This window comes from Macrotis lagotis, chromosome 4 (genome assembly GCF_037893015.1).
Source record: "Macrotis lagotis isolate mMagLag1 chromosome 4, bilby.v1.9.chrom.fasta, whole genome shotgun sequence".
Lineage (NCBI taxonomy): Eukaryota > Metazoa > Chordata > Mammalia > Peramelemorphia > Peramelidae > Macrotis > Macrotis lagotis.
Genome location: NC_133661.1, coordinates 264,609,883 through 264,627,414, shown reverse-complemented (window position 1 = coordinate 264,627,414; position 17,532 = coordinate 264,609,883). Strand labels below are relative to the sequence as shown.

At 34.2% G+C, this 17,532-nt stretch overlaps 1 protein-coding gene across 1 annotated transcript in view; it reads right to left on the bottom strand.

The window, feature by feature from the left end:
• The window catches only part of PRKCH (protein kinase C eta), a 277,240-nt gene that overhangs the window by 126,136 nt on the left and 133,572 nt on the right, over positions 1-17,532 (bottom strand). Inside the window, exons 3-4 of the mRNA XM_074235954.1 lie at positions 6,798-6,948; positions 549-583 (exon numbers count right to left, since the gene is read on the bottom strand). Of these exons, the coding sequence (XP_074092055.1) occupies positions 549-583; positions 6,798-6,948 (186 nt within the window). The remainder of the gene's footprint in view (positions 1-548; positions 584-6,797; positions 6,949-17,532) is intronic.

Sequence of the window (17,532 nt, the reverse complement as noted above, 5' to 3'; positions counted from 1 at the left end):
ACATTCTGAATTTACAGTTTATCATAGAGTTTTTTAAAGTAAGCTATACCTAATAAATTATGATTTGTGAGTTTCTTTCTACTTCCAGTTCTACTTTGTATTCTCTCTCCTCTTTCTCCCTATTCTCACTCTCTCCTCTCTCTCTCTCTCTCTCTCTCTCTCTCTCTCTCTCTCTCTCCCACACCATTAAATTCAGAAAAAAAAAGAAAAACCAAAATACTTCAACTGCTTTTAAAAAACATAAAAATGAAATGAGTAAAGTAGAATCTAAGAATATTTGCTGTCCTTTAACAGAAGCCTAAATTATTGGTTTTTAGAACTACCAAAGATTCAAAAGACCATCTGTTCTAATACATTTATTTTTCCAGATGAGTAAATTAAAGATTAAAGAGGTTAAAAAGAGGAAGAGCTAAACAAATTTCAGGACAAAATATTTAGATTCTATTTTGAGAAATATTATTCACCACTGAAATTGGAGATATTTAAATATATTATTTTTCTCTTGGAACTGTTTTATAAGATAAGAATATTTTATAATGTTCCCTTACCTTGGCACTGATAGCCTTGTTTCCCAAATAATCCCCTGTTCAAAAGAAAATAATGATCAATCAAAAATGTCAACAGTCATCATTATGTAACTAAAAGAGTTAAGAGCAAACCTCAATTCTATTTTCTGATTATTTACAAAGTTTCATAATTCTATATCAACAATCACAACTACATGATTCCTGAGTTAGTGTTTGAAACCCTTTTACAAAGAGGTTAGGAGCTAATGGAGAAGATAATCTATTATAATGAATTTTTTGCAATTAATATATATCTCTAGAAATATATCTATATAGATATAAATATATCTCTATAAATCCCAAAACTACAATTCTCACAAAAATAGAGTACCACCTATGCATGCATGCAGTTGTTCTTTCATATGCTCTTTCTTGGTTTCCCATATAGTGAGTAAATAGAGGTAGCCTCTTTCTCTCATGGCACTATAGTCTCAGGACCTTCAAAGGGAAAAGCAGAACTTAGCCATCTACAACTTCAACTCTTATTTCTTTGGCTATGAGACACACACACACACACACACACACACACACACACATATATATATATATATATATATATATATATATATACACATATATATATATATATACACACATTTATACATTATCTATCTGACTATCTGCCAATATTTGTGTTTAGTCAGAGAAACTTAAAGAAAACCTTTTATTTTCTATTAGTAAGTGATCATTCTTTTTATTTTCTCCAAATTTGAAATATTTACTACCTATGTATAATTATCACAAGTGAAGCTTCATTGTTTTTCTTGTGGTGTCAATATATTCAAGCTGACCCACTTATATTCAACTTCCCCCAGGGGGGAATGTGACCACTAACCTAGATTCACAAGACAGCTGCTACCCATGTTTAAGGGCATAGTCTGAAGCTCTGAAGTGAGACCTTCAGACTTCATAGGGATGAAGTCCATAACTGACCTCATTAGCACTCTATCCTAAGGACCTGAGCTAATTTGTGATGGAGAATACAACAACAAATATGAAGTTAAATGTGAATTTTTATACAAGTTGCTGAGAAATGATTAGGATTTGTTGGCTTGTTGACTCTCCCATTTAGATGCCTACCTAGAAGTAAGAAGTGAGTCTATGAATAAGAAAGTAAGCAAGATGGAGTGAAGCTAAGGGAATACAAGTGTTTTCTTTTTAGAACTAAGAAAAGATTTACATAATTTGGTAGTTATTTTCCATTTATATATTTTACTAATTTATGTATATGTATATATACACACATGCAATATCTCAAAAGTTTTAGTGCAGTTTAAAATTAAAATTGTGGTAGACAAATGTAGCAATATACGACTGTACTGTACTAAATGATGAATATGAAGAATTCAGAGAAATGTGAGACATTAAATGAATGCATAGTAAAGTAAGCAGAACTAAATGGAAAAAAATTGCAACAAAATGACACTAAACGGAATGTAGTAAGGACCAAGTTTTGTCCTAGGAAAAAAATAAAAAGGTGAGAAAACTTATCTCCTTTCATTAGCTAGAGCTAAAGTTTAAAACTGCACTAAGACTTTTGGGACCCTGTATGTTCATATAGACAAGTGAACTTGCATATGCATATGTGCACATGCAAAGATTAATGCATAACAGCCCATATTGATATAATGCCTTATAATTTACTAAGAGCTTTCCTCAGAACAGGTTTATAAGGTAAGTGGAAGAGATACCACCTGTGTTTCTGAGTGGTCAAGTGATTGATCCTAAGTCATGGAGCTAGTAAGTGGCAGGTATTTAACTTGAACATGTGAGGTTGAGACTAGTTAGTACTCAAGACTTTCGCCATGTGGAGCATTCTCCCAGTAGAACATAAACCCTTGGAGGTGCTTCCCCCAAATCACAGAGAAAGTTAAGAAGTAGTCAGGATTCCTGACCTTTTGCCTCCAGATGCAATGTTCTGTCCACTGCAATATGATATTTACAAATGTTTGTTGAATTGAAAAAAGACTAAAATCTGATTAATGGATAATGTTCCTCTGGAGGAAAAAAAAAAGTAAATTTAGTAGTGTTGCAATGTCAAGAATGATATTTATTTAAATAAAGAGGTACCAGAGTGTGATGATAAGGGCAGAGAGCAGACCACCTTGGCTACATCCTGGCTCTGTCACTTTCAAGGTATGTGACCTTGCCCAAATCATTTAATCTTGCTGAACATCTTATTTCATTCTTCATCTTTAAAATGGAGCGATTAAGACTTATAGGGATGAACACCAAATTTGGATCAAGGTACAACATGGAAACAAAGTAAAGACTGACAGAGTGCTTTCCATGGGGGGTGGGTAGGGGGAGGGAAGCAAGACTGGGGGAAAAATTGTAAAACTCAAATAATATCTTTAATAAAAATAAATTTAAAAAAATAAAAAAATAGTTGTTTGAGTTCAAGAGGAATTAATATTGAAAGAGTTGGGGCATAAGGAAAAGTACTGCCATGTGTCTCAGATAAATCAATATTGGTAAAAATGACTAAATAGCAAGCTAAATTATTTATATTATCTACTATCTGTATATAGTTCTGTAAGATATTATGTTAATTAGATCAATGTTAGAAAGGATGTGGGAAATCTGGTTCACTAATACATTGCTGGTGGAGTTGTGAACTCATCCAACCTTTCTGGAGAGCAACTTGGAATTATACCCAAAGGGCAACAAAAATATGCATGCCCTTTGATCCAATAATACCACTACTAGGTCTATACCCTGAAGAGATGATGAAAAAGGGTAAAAATATCAGTCATACAAAAATATTCATAGCAGCCCTGTTTGTGGTGGCAAAGAATTGGAAATTAAGTGAATGTCCTTCAGTGGAATGGCTTAACAAACTGTGGTATGTGTATGTGATGGAATACTATTGTTCCATTAGAAACCAGGAGGGATGGGAATTCAGGAAAGCCTGGAAGGATTTGCATGAACTGATGTTGAACAAGGTGAGCAGAACCAGAAGCACATTGTACACCCTCACAGCAACATGGAAGTGATGGTCAACCTTAATGGACTTGTTCATTCCATCAGTGCAACAATCAGGCACAAGTTTAGGGTTTTCAAGATGGAGAATAAATACCATTTGTATCCAGAGGAAAAATTGAGGAGTTTGAACAAAGACCAAAAGAACTTTAATTTAAAAAAAAAGCCATTCTCTTATTATGTAATTTTGCTGTTTCTTCCTTAAGGATATGATTTCTCTCTCATAACATTCAACTTAGATCAATGTTAGATCAATACCAAAGAAATAATGTAAAGACTAACAGACTGCATTCTGTAGGGGGTGGGGGGAGGAACACAAGATTAAGGGAAAAATTATAAAATTCACAATAAATAAAATATTTCTAAAAAAAGACTTATAGGGATGAAACAAGATATTGATTGTAAAGGATTTTGTGAACAGTAAAGCCCTTTACAAACATCCCCTTGATACTTCATAGCTTGCTTGATCCTCTCAACAGTGTGGGTAGGTATCACTAACATCATTTTACAGATGAGGAAACTGAAGGTTGAGAAGAACTGGCTTGTTCAAAAAGCTGGTCAGAATTGGAATCTGAACCCAAAACTCATAGTGTCATTCATTTATCTTGATACTCTCACGCACGGGGCAATAGATGGCTCAGTGAATAGAGTGCTAGGTCTGGACACAGAAAAACTGAGTTCAAAACCAGCCCCAGACATTTACATCTGTGTGACCTTGGGCAAGTCACAACCTCTGTTTGCCTTAATCAATTACCCTGGAGAAGAAGATGGAAAAGTGTTTTTTACAAGAAAACCCAAGGACAGTATGGTCCATAGGGTCACAAAGAATCAGAAGACCTGAATGATTGAACAACAACTCTCATTCAGATTCTATACTGGACTATACTCACTATTACTATTAATGGGCAAAAATGCTAATTTGACCTAACCAATCAGTATCCCCCAAAGTTTTAAGTCAAGCATACCTGTAAAAATATTTACAGGTTTTCATTGGCATTAATGACTGGGTGATGGAGCACTTAAAAATGTGGCAGCTAGGGAGCAGAGAGGAGTTAGATCTTATTTCAAATCATATCAAATTTTTAATAGCTGTGTGATCACAGACAAGTCAGTTAACCCCTGTGAGCCTTTGTTTTCTCATATATAAAATATGAAGAATAATAGCATCTACTCTCTCACATTGTTGTGTAATTGTTGTTATTCAATTGTTTCAGTTGTTTCTGTCTCTTTGTGTTTGAGAATTAATATTCTTTGTGTTTGAGAATACCCATTTGCTATTCTTTTGCCAAAGATACTTGTTTACTAGTATCTTTCCTTCTCCAGCTCATTTTACAGATGATGAAACTGAGGCAAACAGGATTAAGTGTTTTGTCCAGGATCACACAGCTGGAAGTGTCGGAGGCTAAATTTGAACTCAGGTCTTCATTACAATTGACTTGATGCTCTATCCACTGCCACCACCTAGCTTCCTCAAATAAATGTAAAGTGCTTCACAAATCTTAAGATGCTATATAAATATTAGCTATTATTATTATTATTGTTATTATTATTATAAAATCATTAGATTTGGAAAGAATCATTTAAATAGGACTCTGATAAGTTCCTAACTGTTTCTTCTTATTTTAGTAGGTAATGACCTAAATGCTCTTTTCCTGTACCATATATATGAGTAGAAAGAGATGGAGATCTATGTATCCATTCTTTCATTCTCTCTGGTTACACTTTCTATGGCTTGCTTATAATGCTGTAGCTCACTAAAGAATATTCTGTGAGCTCAGATGATTTACAAGGCAGACTTGCTTTACAAACACCCTTGAGCTGTGATGAGTGGAGATGGCTTCCCAGAGATAATTTAAAATCTTTTTACCACTTAACACAGATACCAAACCATTTGCTAGAGATTAGAGTATGATTGCTGATGGAGGTGAATTCATGTAGATAATTTTTTTTAATCTGGTCCCTTGGTTTCATTGGTTTAAGAGAGTCTTGGGGAGGAAGCAACCTCTACAATTTAATTGTCTTAAAATTGCACTAAGAGGTTAAGTAATGTTCTCAGGGTCACAAAGCTAGAATTATATGTGTCAGAAATGAGACTCAGGTCCAGGTATTCTATATCATAATAGAAAGTATCAAAAAAAGAAAAAAAACAGACATAATTTTTTAAACCTACAATATCAATGAAAAATTGCTGATAGAATTCATAAAAATCTATATTAAGAAACTGTCAACTCTATAATTATTCAAGATCTTATTCAACTTGCAGATAATCCAGACCCTTTGCTCCTTTCCTTCTCTCTAACTTTTGATCACTTGTTTCCTATTCATTTTATGGTATAATAGCATCTTCTGCAGGAAAAGATAAAAGAAATAAGAATTCATGAAACTCTGCCCCCCCCCCATAATCCCTGTTGCTTGGGTAGGATGAGGTTGGAATGACTTGAGTTAAGGAGTTCTGAGCTGCTATAAGAACAACTGTCTCTCCAAAAGAAAAAAGTAGGAACACCTTTTCTTTAACATTTTTGCCATTATTTTAAATTTTTTTAAACAATCAACAAAATAATAAACCAAGATATATGTGGTATTTATAGATTTCTGCTTTCACATTGAAAATTTAACAATTGGCTCTCAGGATCCAGGTCAAGCTAGCTCTACTTTATCATTGGGCTAATGCCAAACAGGCATCCACAGTAGGTCTAGCACCAATTTGAGGAGACCTTGGAAGCCTAGGGTGACAAAGCTGTGCAAGAAAGGGTCAATAAATGCAGGTTGGAAAAACCACAATTAATACAGGATGTATTTTCAGTCAGTGCAAGACAGGGAGACCTAGGAAAGAAAGAGAAAGGAAGGAAGGAGGGAAGGGTGAGAGGGAAGAAGGAAGGAAGGGAGGGAGGGAGGGAGGGAAGGAAAGAGGGAAGGAAGAAAGGGAGGAAGGGAGGAGAGAAAGGGAGAGAAAGAGAGGGAAGGAAGGAGGGAGAGAGAGAGGGAGGAAGGAAAGAAGGAAGGAGAGAGGGAGAGAGGAAAGGAGAAAGTTTTGATTCTTGTTTGCAGCTCTGGTGAGAGGTTTGAGTACAACAATTTGACACTATTGACCAAAATGAAATTCCCAGGTCTCCAAAAATCCTTTTTAATTAATTAATTTAATTAATCATTCTATCCCTATATCACACAATTCAGCAGAATAAAGAGTTGGTTCTATAAAATCATTACTAATAAAGAAAAAGGTACAGAGGAGATATGGAAGAATCATACCATATGAACTCCTTGCAATGTGAACAATAGGTAGGTTGTCTCAGATATGTTGCCATAAACTTATGCCCATTAATTTGATGAACTCGTCTTCGCATAGCTCTCTGACGTTTCCGAGTAAAATGTTTGAAGATTCTGTCTCTTTGGAGAGTTCCTGTACATTGGGAAGATGAATGGGGAAAAGAAATAAGTAATGAGTACTTCTGAAATGGATTTGCAAAACTGCATATGAACTATTTCAAATATATGAAAATGAATTTGTCATTCTTTAAGATTAAAAAAAGAGTGCCTCCTTTGTTATGGTACTGTAAAGATTTGTATTTATGGCTCTGTAGCTATATTTCCACAATGCCACTAATCATTTGTGACAGTCACAATTTAATAAAATTTGTTGTTGATCTTTAAAACAAGATATGAACCATGCTAATAAATGAGAGCAGCACAAAAAAATAACAACAGATTAGTTATGCCAAAGAAGGTGACTGAAATTCTAGCTACTCTACAAATCTAAAAAGTGGTCAGTCCAGTAAGATCCATTATTATTGCCTCAAATGCCTCACAGTGGTACATTAATTATTAACAAGGCACCTTACCAGCTTCCTCTCAGCTGTAAGCCTGAGCTCTTATTTCTTAATAGAACATATCTATTACCAGAGGATGATTTCTTCGAATATTGGCTAACTACATGTTTATATAATTTATACTAAGTTTATTAACTGACTGACATTCAGAGCCTGAATCATAAAAAAATAAACTCTTCCAACAAAAAAATATTAATTTAAAAAACTGTTCAAAAGTTCCATTTGTATAAAGAATCACTGCCTACTTGGAAATTATAGAACAAGCTGCCCTAAAACACTGTACATTTTATACTGCCTTCATTGATTATTCCAATGTTTATAATTTAATTCTGTACTATGACTTCTTTATGAATGACAAACATGTAATACTCACATATAGTGAGACTGGTAGTATACTAGACATCCACATGGGAAGTTATTTTCTACTAAAATATGACACTAACAACACTTCAAAGAACAATTCATATAAAATATATTTTTCAAAGAAAAAATTTAAGCCCATTATAATTGTACCTAATCTTAAATCCATCATCATCTCTCCTAAATAGAACTACTAATGGCTTTTAAATTAAAGGAGTTGAATCAATTGATTTAAATAGTAATATCAAGTTTTACAGTTCCACTGGAAAAAATACACTAAAAATATCCATTAATGTCATCTCATGGACTCATTCTCCAAAGATATCAAAAGTCATTTGGACTTGCTAAATTTTTAATGTACATCAAGGAAAGAGAGAGATTGAAGGTCTCGAACATGATTTGAGAGGTCACACTGAACTCATGCTCTAGATAAGATATATAGAACATAAAGATATCAAATGGAAGTTGTGACTGAATATATTCAGAGAAATCAAAGCTGAAAAGAAAGAACACACTAAAGTAATTAACACTGACTCAATACCACTCTTGATGCAGACTTTGAGATTAGTAAAATAGCCTCCAACAGATTTCAAAAATATTCTAACAAAAACATAAAATATTAATAAACTATAGGATCTAATACCCTATAGTTATAGCACACACACATGACCCCCACATATATATGTACACATACATATACACATACACATACCTATACCTATACATATATATACATATATATATACACACACACATATACATATACATATGCCATAGAAAGATGAACACTTCAGGAAGAGTTAGAGATATAGAAAGACATTTTGGAACCACAAAAAAGTCATAGAAATACATTTTGAATAAGCAGAGGGTACTTCCCAAATGAAACCAAAGAATGATAAAAGGTAAAGACAAATGGATTTTGGAATTATTATGAATGTCCATGAAATGCCTATCAAATGCGAGAATTCAATGGAGTAGTATCTGGCTTAACTCAATAATATCTCTACAAAGAGGTGCGAACATGTAGCTGCTATGTGATCTGTTTATGAAAATGAAAAGAATCATGATGGCAATTTAGGACCATTATTGATATCAGAAACTATAGAAGATAGTTATCTATATGCTAAGGATCCTGAGCTTAGTGATCAATGTAGATTAGGCATAGAAGATTTGGTTTGATAGAAGTGATAGAAACTATTTAATACAGTGCTTCAGGCTTTAACAAATTTGGCATCTACTAAAATACATATTTCCATGTATCTTTTTATGGAATGACAGTCAACTAATTCCAATACTGTAATATTACAGACCTCAAAATACCCCAGCCAAATCATTCAATAAATGTTAATAGAAACTGCTCATTATTATAAATTTTCCTAGACAGAATATTGATTCATTAAAAACATAAGCAATATTTTTCATATATTTGTTAAGCCATTTCCCAGTTGATGAACATCTACTTAGTTTCCAGTTCTCTGCTATTGCCAAAAGTTCTGCTATAAATATCTGGGTGTATATATAAATATATGTATATATGTATATATATATATGTATAGTGACTCTTTTCTTATTTATAGTTTTTTTTATGATATAAGCCTAATAATGGAGTCTCTGAGTCAAAGGGTTTGGATGTATTAGTCAATATATGTGCATAACTCCAAATTGCTTTCCAAAATGGTTATCCTAATAGCTCGATCAACAGTGTACTTTCCAAATCTTATCTTTTGTGTAAGGAATACCTCAGACTAGTTTTGTTCTGCATTTCTGTTATTCATAGTGATTTGGAGCATTGTTTCATATAGTGTTAAGAGTTTACAATTATTTTGAGAAATGTTTGTATTGTTCAATCACTTCTCTATTGTGTCTTATAACTATATATCTATAGAAATATAGATATTCATCAATCTACATATCTACTAATCATTTATATGTCTTAGATCCCAACCTCATATCAGAGAAAGTGGATACCAAGATTTTCTCCCATTCAACTTCTTCAAGAAGAGTAAATATTTTAACATTTTGCCATCACAATTACTCACAATCTTCCAGCTACAATGGAAAGAAAAATTTTAAAATACAGACAATTAACAAAGGAGATCAAAATCATGTGGAAACAGAATAAGCAGCAAGTCTTCCCTGTTAATCTTGTATATTATTAGTTATACCAAAGATTCATATAATAAGACTATCAAGGATGAGTTTGTATCCTAAAACTTTTATTTAGCTACAAAAAGAATTATTTTATCCACTTGTGAAACATCAGAATATAAAAATATAAAAGACAATTAGAGCACAATAACTTGTCTTAGAACTATTTCTATCTGAACGCCATCAGAAAAGAAGAGAATGGGGCGATGATGATGATGATGATGATGATGATAGCAACAAAAATAACAGCTAGTTTTTATATTGCACTTTAAAATCTGCAAAACTCCTTACAAACATTATCTGCTTTAACCTTCAAAATAAAGCTGTAGAAAAGTGCTATTATTATTCCCATTTTACAGATAAAGAATTTTATTAAGCTTAGGAAGCTTCATTGCTTTGCCCAGTAACACACCTAATAAATGTAGTGGGTGGTATTCAACTGCAATTGTTCATGTCTCCCCACCAGACTCTAGTCACTACACCACTTGACCAATGACAAAAGCAGAGACATTGAGGTATTCTAGGTCCAATGGTCTAGAATCTATGATAAACCTACAGGGATTCAGTTCAATCCTCTTTCTCATCCATCCCATAAAGTACTTAAGTAACATGTCTACAGTTCAAACATTCAGAGCATCAAGAAAGGGCAAGATGGAAGCAAAATAGTCCCAATCCCCAGCTGCATCCATGTCCACTTATTGAGTTGTGTAAGCAGAATCAGCACAACCCCCTCCCCACAATGCCTGTCTAATCCTTTGAATCCTGTTACAGCAATAAACTGAAGGATGGGGCACATGGACACACAGAGCTGGCTTTCTGGTCCCTGGAGCAATTTAGTCAAAGTGGTGGCAGCTGCCACACTGACTATCCGTCAGCCCTGTCCTTTGCCAGACATTGAGTGCTAGCAGAGGCTGACTAGCAATGCAGCCTACAAAATTAGTCTGTGGGCTGTTCTTGCTTTTGTCTTCTCTGTTGCATAAGACAACCCTTATTTTGCAAGGGGAAAGCTACTCCTGCTGTTGTATGCAAAACAGATGCTGAATCTTGTATCATCTTCTAGTGAACTTAAAATTTTTTTTTTCCTGTTATCCCTTCCCACATGGATTTTCTGTGAGAAAAATCAGAAAGGATGTCTGAGAAGGTATCTCACACCAGTTGCCTATCACAGGATAGATACTTCCCAAAGTGTTATTCTTGGTTCCTATACTGACAGGAGGGTGACTGCACTAAAATCAATCAATCAATGAATCAACATTTATTAAGTACCTTACTAGGGTCAGATCCTTGCTCAGTCGTACTAGGGACATAAAAAGAGGCAAAAGACAGTCCCTATCTTCAAGGATTACAAGCAAATGGGGGAGACAACATACAAAAAAATATATACATATATTATATATAAAAAGCAAGCTACATTTAAGATAAAAAAATTAAGAGAGGGAAGGCACTGGAATCAAAAGGGGTTGGGAAAGGCTTTCTGTAGAAGGTGCAATTTTAATTGAGACTCAAAGGAAGAGGAATAGGTATATCAGAGGAGACAGAGCATTTCAGGTGTGAGGACAGACAGAGACTGCTTGAAGTCAAGCTTCTCTGTGGACAGCAAGGAGGCCAGTGTCAGTGGATTAAAGAGCACCTTTTGGGGAATAAGGTGTAATAAAAGTCTAGTTTATGAAAAGTTTATGAGGGGTACAAAATGCCAAATAGAGCATTTTATATTTGATCACAGAGCTATCAGAGGTTACTGAATAGGCAGATGACAAATCTGTGCTTTAGGAAAATCACTTTAGAGGCTGGGGAGTGGGAAGAGTGCAAAGAGACTCAGGTTGACCCACTAGTAGGCTATTGCAGTAATTCAGTTGTGAAGTGATAAGGACCTGCATCAAGGTGGCGGTAGAGTCAGAGGAGAGAAAAAGGGAATATAAGGTAAAACTGGTAAAACTGACAGAACTTGGCAATAGCTTGACTATGGAGAATGGGAGTTAGGAAAGAAACTAGGCTGGTAGCCTAGTTCGAGAGAATATTGGAAAGCTCGAGTTCAGATCCAGCCTTAGACACTTTCCAGCTTTATGGCAAACATCTCTCAACCTCAATTTCCTCATATGTAAAATTGACATAATAGGAATAACACCTACTTCAAGGGGTTGTTGTGAGGATCAAATGAAATAACATTTGTAAAATATTCTGGAAACTTTAGAGTGTTATGCAAATACCATCTATTATTAAGAATTTCTGTCCTAGAACAATGAAAACTAAGTCATCTTTATCATGCCATGATAAAACAATGAAGTAGATGTTTAGAGAAGGATCTTTGGAATTTTGTATAAAAAGACATTCTTTTTTTGTAATACTTTACATGATTGTCTTTCATTTAAAAAAGCAAACAACTTGGAAACATCTCAAATGTACCTTAAATTTTTCAAGTGAAAGGAAGATTATGTTTAAAAAGTGTGAACAGAACAGAAAAAAAATTAGGTCTAGAAGTACATTCTGGTCCCTGGCACTGATTCTTCCATTCTGTGGTTCACAGAGGGCAGCATCCTCACTGTTTACATTATTTATTTAGGGCAGAGTTAAGAGAACTAAATATTTAACTCTATTGTGTCAAACCAAATAGGACATGAAAAATTGGGCAGATCACATTTCTCTCAACCATATGACATCAGAATCTGACATATTTTGCAGCCAAAATTGGTATTTCAACTTTTGTACCCAAAGTGTACTTAGAACAATAGGTAAACAGGAAAATTAATTTGTACGAAGAGTTTATATGAGGTCACATTGCAATCTTAAGATACTGTATCTGCTGGTTACTTCTGGCCCACTTACTAGGAGTTGGCTATTACAGGCCTTCTATCTGGGGTAGAGCAATTGTAGTGAGTGCTACATTAAAAAAGGCACTGATAATTTTGAAATCAAATTTGGAACTGTATTTTGAGAAACATGATTTTGAACGGATACTTCCCAAGATCTTCATAAAATAATAGCAATGGCCATAGAAAATATCCAAGGAAAGTTTCTGTAGCAACAATATAATCTTAAACTCAAAACATCCTTCAGATTATTTCAGGTCTTTGTAGACTAGCTTAAATCTCCTCTTCTTAAAAATCAAGCAAAAAAAAGTCTGAGTTCTCAATACTCTGGATATATCTTGCAGAAATCTATTCAAATTCAGAGTACCACATTCATTAGATTTTATTTTTAAATAGTCCTCTGATATTTTGCCATTAGCCAACAATCAATCAATAATCATTTAATCAACCAGGACCTAATGTGGGCCACACACTATGCTAGTAGGGTCTAGGAATACAATGATAAAAAATGAAACAGTCCCTGCTTTCAAGGAACTTATTCTAATAGGAAAAACAACACATATACATATATATGTGTATTTATATAGTATGTGTATGTATTATATGTGAATACACATGTGAATGTACAATCAATTCTCAATATTCATGGGTTTAATTTTCACGGTCTCAAACATTTGTGTAATTTTATTTGTAACCTCATTTTCACTTTGGTGTTGGCAACTGCACGTTAATACACAGTAGAGAAAAAAATGAGAGGCATGATGCTTGCAATCCTATGAAGCAGCTGGTATCCTAACCAAGCATTTCACTGGTTTTGTTGGTTACTTGGTCTACCACTGTAGGCTAAAGAACTTCCTGAGCATTCAATGCATATTTCCATTTTTTTTGCCTTTAAAACTCAAGTTCTACATTGCAATTATACTCCCAAAGTATAGACCAAGTCCTCTGGGGTCTAGGGTGATGTTGAGACCTCTTGCCAGTTTTAGCATCTTCCACCTGCAATGACTAAAGTCCCAGCAAACTTTTCCTTGGTTTTCAGAAGGTGGCCAAGGTAGAGAGGTTTACAGCAGTATAATACATAGTAATTCTCTCATACTGCCATCTGACATGGTAGAAGGTGAGATTCAGGTTAAAAAAATGTTGTATATTTAAGAATTTCATTTGCTGTGTAGTATTTATGATATTGTAGATTTCAAGTATTATGAAAAGTGAATATTGTCTGAAATCAATGTTTTTTTATTGAGGTATTAGTACAAAAATTCACAGAGTAGTACTAGCTAGAAAAAATATTTTGCATGTTACCAATTTTATGGGTTATTTCGTGGTTAGTGTGTTAGGGAAAAGAGCACATTATCACAATTAATGTTTTATTATAAAGATTTGCATGGACAAAAATGCATTTTTGGCAATTTCAAGATTACAATTTTTGATAGCCATGGAACTTAATTCTCTATTTCTATAGGTTCAATGAATTAGCATTCACCTTTTTTGACTTTCACACCGTTTTCTAGGAATGTAATTCCTGCAAAAGTAGAGAACAGTTTGTATATTACAAACACACACTAAGTAGAAGTAAGGTAACTTTGGCCTTGAAGACACTGTAGATTGATGATTAGATGAGCTCAGAGATATACAAGAAGAGGAGAGTGGGCAGAATTGCATTGACAACCTGCTCTGTGTTTTTGATGAAGTCAAATTTCTCCTTTGAATAAGGTCCATCTTTTTAATACTAGTATTCTTTCTATAATAATGTATGGTTATACTCACACAGGGCAAGTGCTCACAGGTAGAAAAATGATACAGGGCTACCTTGAAGGTCTTTTTAAAGAATTTTGGAACTTATTGTGCAGTATGGGAGACACTGGCACAGGACTAGCATGGCATGTCCTCATCAGAGAGGGTGCTGCATTCTTTGAACACAAGGCAGAAGTGAAGCAGCTCAAAGGAAACCTGAGATGTACAAGATAAGAGGTGGTCACATGGACAATTTGTGCCCCACCTGTCATAGTGCATTCTGAGCTCGTATTGGTCTGATCAGTCACAGATGGACAACACTATGGCATCTCTATCATAGGGATGTCATTTTGGTCTTCTTTGAAAATGAAAGATAAGAAAAACCAATGGCTATGCACCACAGAAAACCTGTATTTCTAAATTATGTAAAGTGGCCAAAAGGACAACAGAGGGGATTTTGAGTGTAAATAGGTTGTAATATATAATTGACAAATGATGACATAAATGTATCATCAGAGAGGTGTAGGAATAGAGAAGAGAGGTTAGCCATGCCCAGTATGTTCCACTTGTATTCATACAATATTAAGAGAAATACCCACAGACAGTGAATTGTTTGTCATTGTTCGTCTTGGCCAAAAGTGGAACAAGATGAGAAGGGAAAATTTCAAGATACTTTCCATTTGTGACCCCAATTCTTTTTCACATAGAATGCTTTTTCTGTATGTGTTCTGGGGGTATAGAAATGTCCTTTGGGGGGGGGGATGCTGAAGTTCAGAATAATAATTTGTTAAAAATCTCAAAACAACTATTCTGTCTAATCATACTCCCAGTTCTGAAATCACCTAATTTGATTTACACATTGGTCTATGTCACTTCAACATCTATGTCTACATCAACAGAAGCTTGAATTTAACTTTGCTAAAATCCAGGTAAACTTATGTAGAAGACAGAGAATTACAGAAAGATAGGATTTTTTGAACCTAAGAATTTTTTACATATGATAACTGCTCAGGTCAAGCAGCCTGAACCTGGCTAGTCAGTTTGTTGTTATTATTCCGTTGTTTCAGTCATGTCTGATGCTTTACGAACCTATTTAGGTTTTTTTTCCTTAGCTAACATACTGAAATGGTTTGCCATTTGCTTCTCTCCAGCTCATTTTACAGATGAGGAAACTAAGACAAATGGGTTAAATGAATTGGCCTGGCTCACACAGCTAGTAACTATCTGAGGTCAGATTTGAACTCAGGAAGAGGAGTCTTCCTGACTCCAGACCTAGCACTTTGTGCACTTTAGCACTACCTCATTGACCATATAAAAATCATAGAATCATAGATTTAGAGATGGAAGGGACCTTAGAGGCTAATTGATTTTAACCTCATTTAGATGGGCATCAGTGAATCTGTATCACCACGTTTCATAAGAAATGGGTAATAGGGCTCAGCTTTATAAGCAAATTTTAATTTCCTCATTTAAGGACACAATTCTTTAAAAAAATTTTTTTCAGTTAAGAAACATTAACTTTCTCTTCTAATGGAACAAAAAAGAAACTATAACCTTAAGTCTCCATCTTTTCAGAATACTCCCCCTCCTCCTATTCTGATTACATTTCAGTGTGATATCCCCCAAACCCAAGAAGTTATCTGAAAATTTACAAAAGGGTCATGCCTGGCATAGGTAAAGGCTTAATCCATGCTTGTTGACTAATTGAATAAACATGAGCACTCTAAATATTATAACATAATTTATTAAAGAAGTTTCTTTATTGGCAAGAAAGTGACTTGATTTTAAAAAGAACACATATAAACTTCTTGCTTACAACATACTTTATAATATATATTAGTGAAGAGAGAACTCTTCATTTAGTTTATCTTTTCCTTAGGATAATTTTTTGTACTTCTATTTACCACAAAGAACAGACCTAGAATTCTGGCATGCTTTTCTTTTGTTTTTTTATTAAAGATTTTATTTATTTTGAGTTTTACAATTTTCCCCCAATCTTACTTTCTTCCCCCACCCCCCATACAGAAAGCAATTTGTCAGTCTTTACTTTGTTTCCATGTTGTACATTGATCCAAATTGAGTGTGATGAGAGAGAAATTGTATCCTTAAGGAAGAAACAAAAAGTATAAGAGATAACAAAACCAGACAATAAGGCATGATTTTCTAAGCCCATATTTAGCAGATATTAGTGTTATTAAATTGTGTTTGGTCATGATAGATATTAATATGATCTGTCCACACCAAAAAAACATTAATAATGATTTCAGAAAAGGGAAAAAAAGAGAAGAAATGGACATGGAGTAGAGATGTGCATTCAGATTCTGCCCCTGACAATTACTAGTTTTATGTTTATAAATGTTATCCTCTTTGAGCTCTTGGCTTCCTCATCTATAAAATGGAAATAATAATACCTCTGGTACCTACCCCACCAGTTTGTTGTAAGGATCAAATGGACTAATAGGAGTTTTGTGCAAAGCTTAAAGAGAGAGAGAGGTTGATTAATAATATTGAAAATAATATTAAAATAAATGAAATGAATAGTTATATGAAGACAGGTCTTAATTATTTCTGTGTCTCCCAGTGGCTACCTCTGCTCACAGAGCTCTTCACATTATATAATAGGCACTTAAAATATTTTTTGGAACAAATGTACATCAGTAGTCACTTAGAAGGAAGGTAAAACAGTTTTGAGAAATCAGTTTTCTCACAATGGGAGTGCACCCTTTTTTGTTTTAGAAGAAAATAGCCTATTCTCAGAGCCCCAAGTTTCACTAAACACCAGGGTTTTACTTCCAGTCTCAAGTTCACCTTCCTCCTTAATAATATCCCTACACAAACAACCTTGTACAACTGACATCTTTTTCAAGACACGTTTCCTGCTTAAAATCTCAAAGAACTCTACCTCCTCTAGTTTGTTTATTTAAATTATCTTGTTTTTTCCTGTTATTAGAAAAATTCAGGCCTACTAGGCAAAAAGGTTCTATGTTGTATAAACATTCACTTCTACTACAAACAGCATCAGGATTTAAATGTAAGCAATGGTGTTTGTTTGAGATGCTCATTTGATCTTAGTATAAGCTACTTTCAGAGCTATTATATGATTGCATA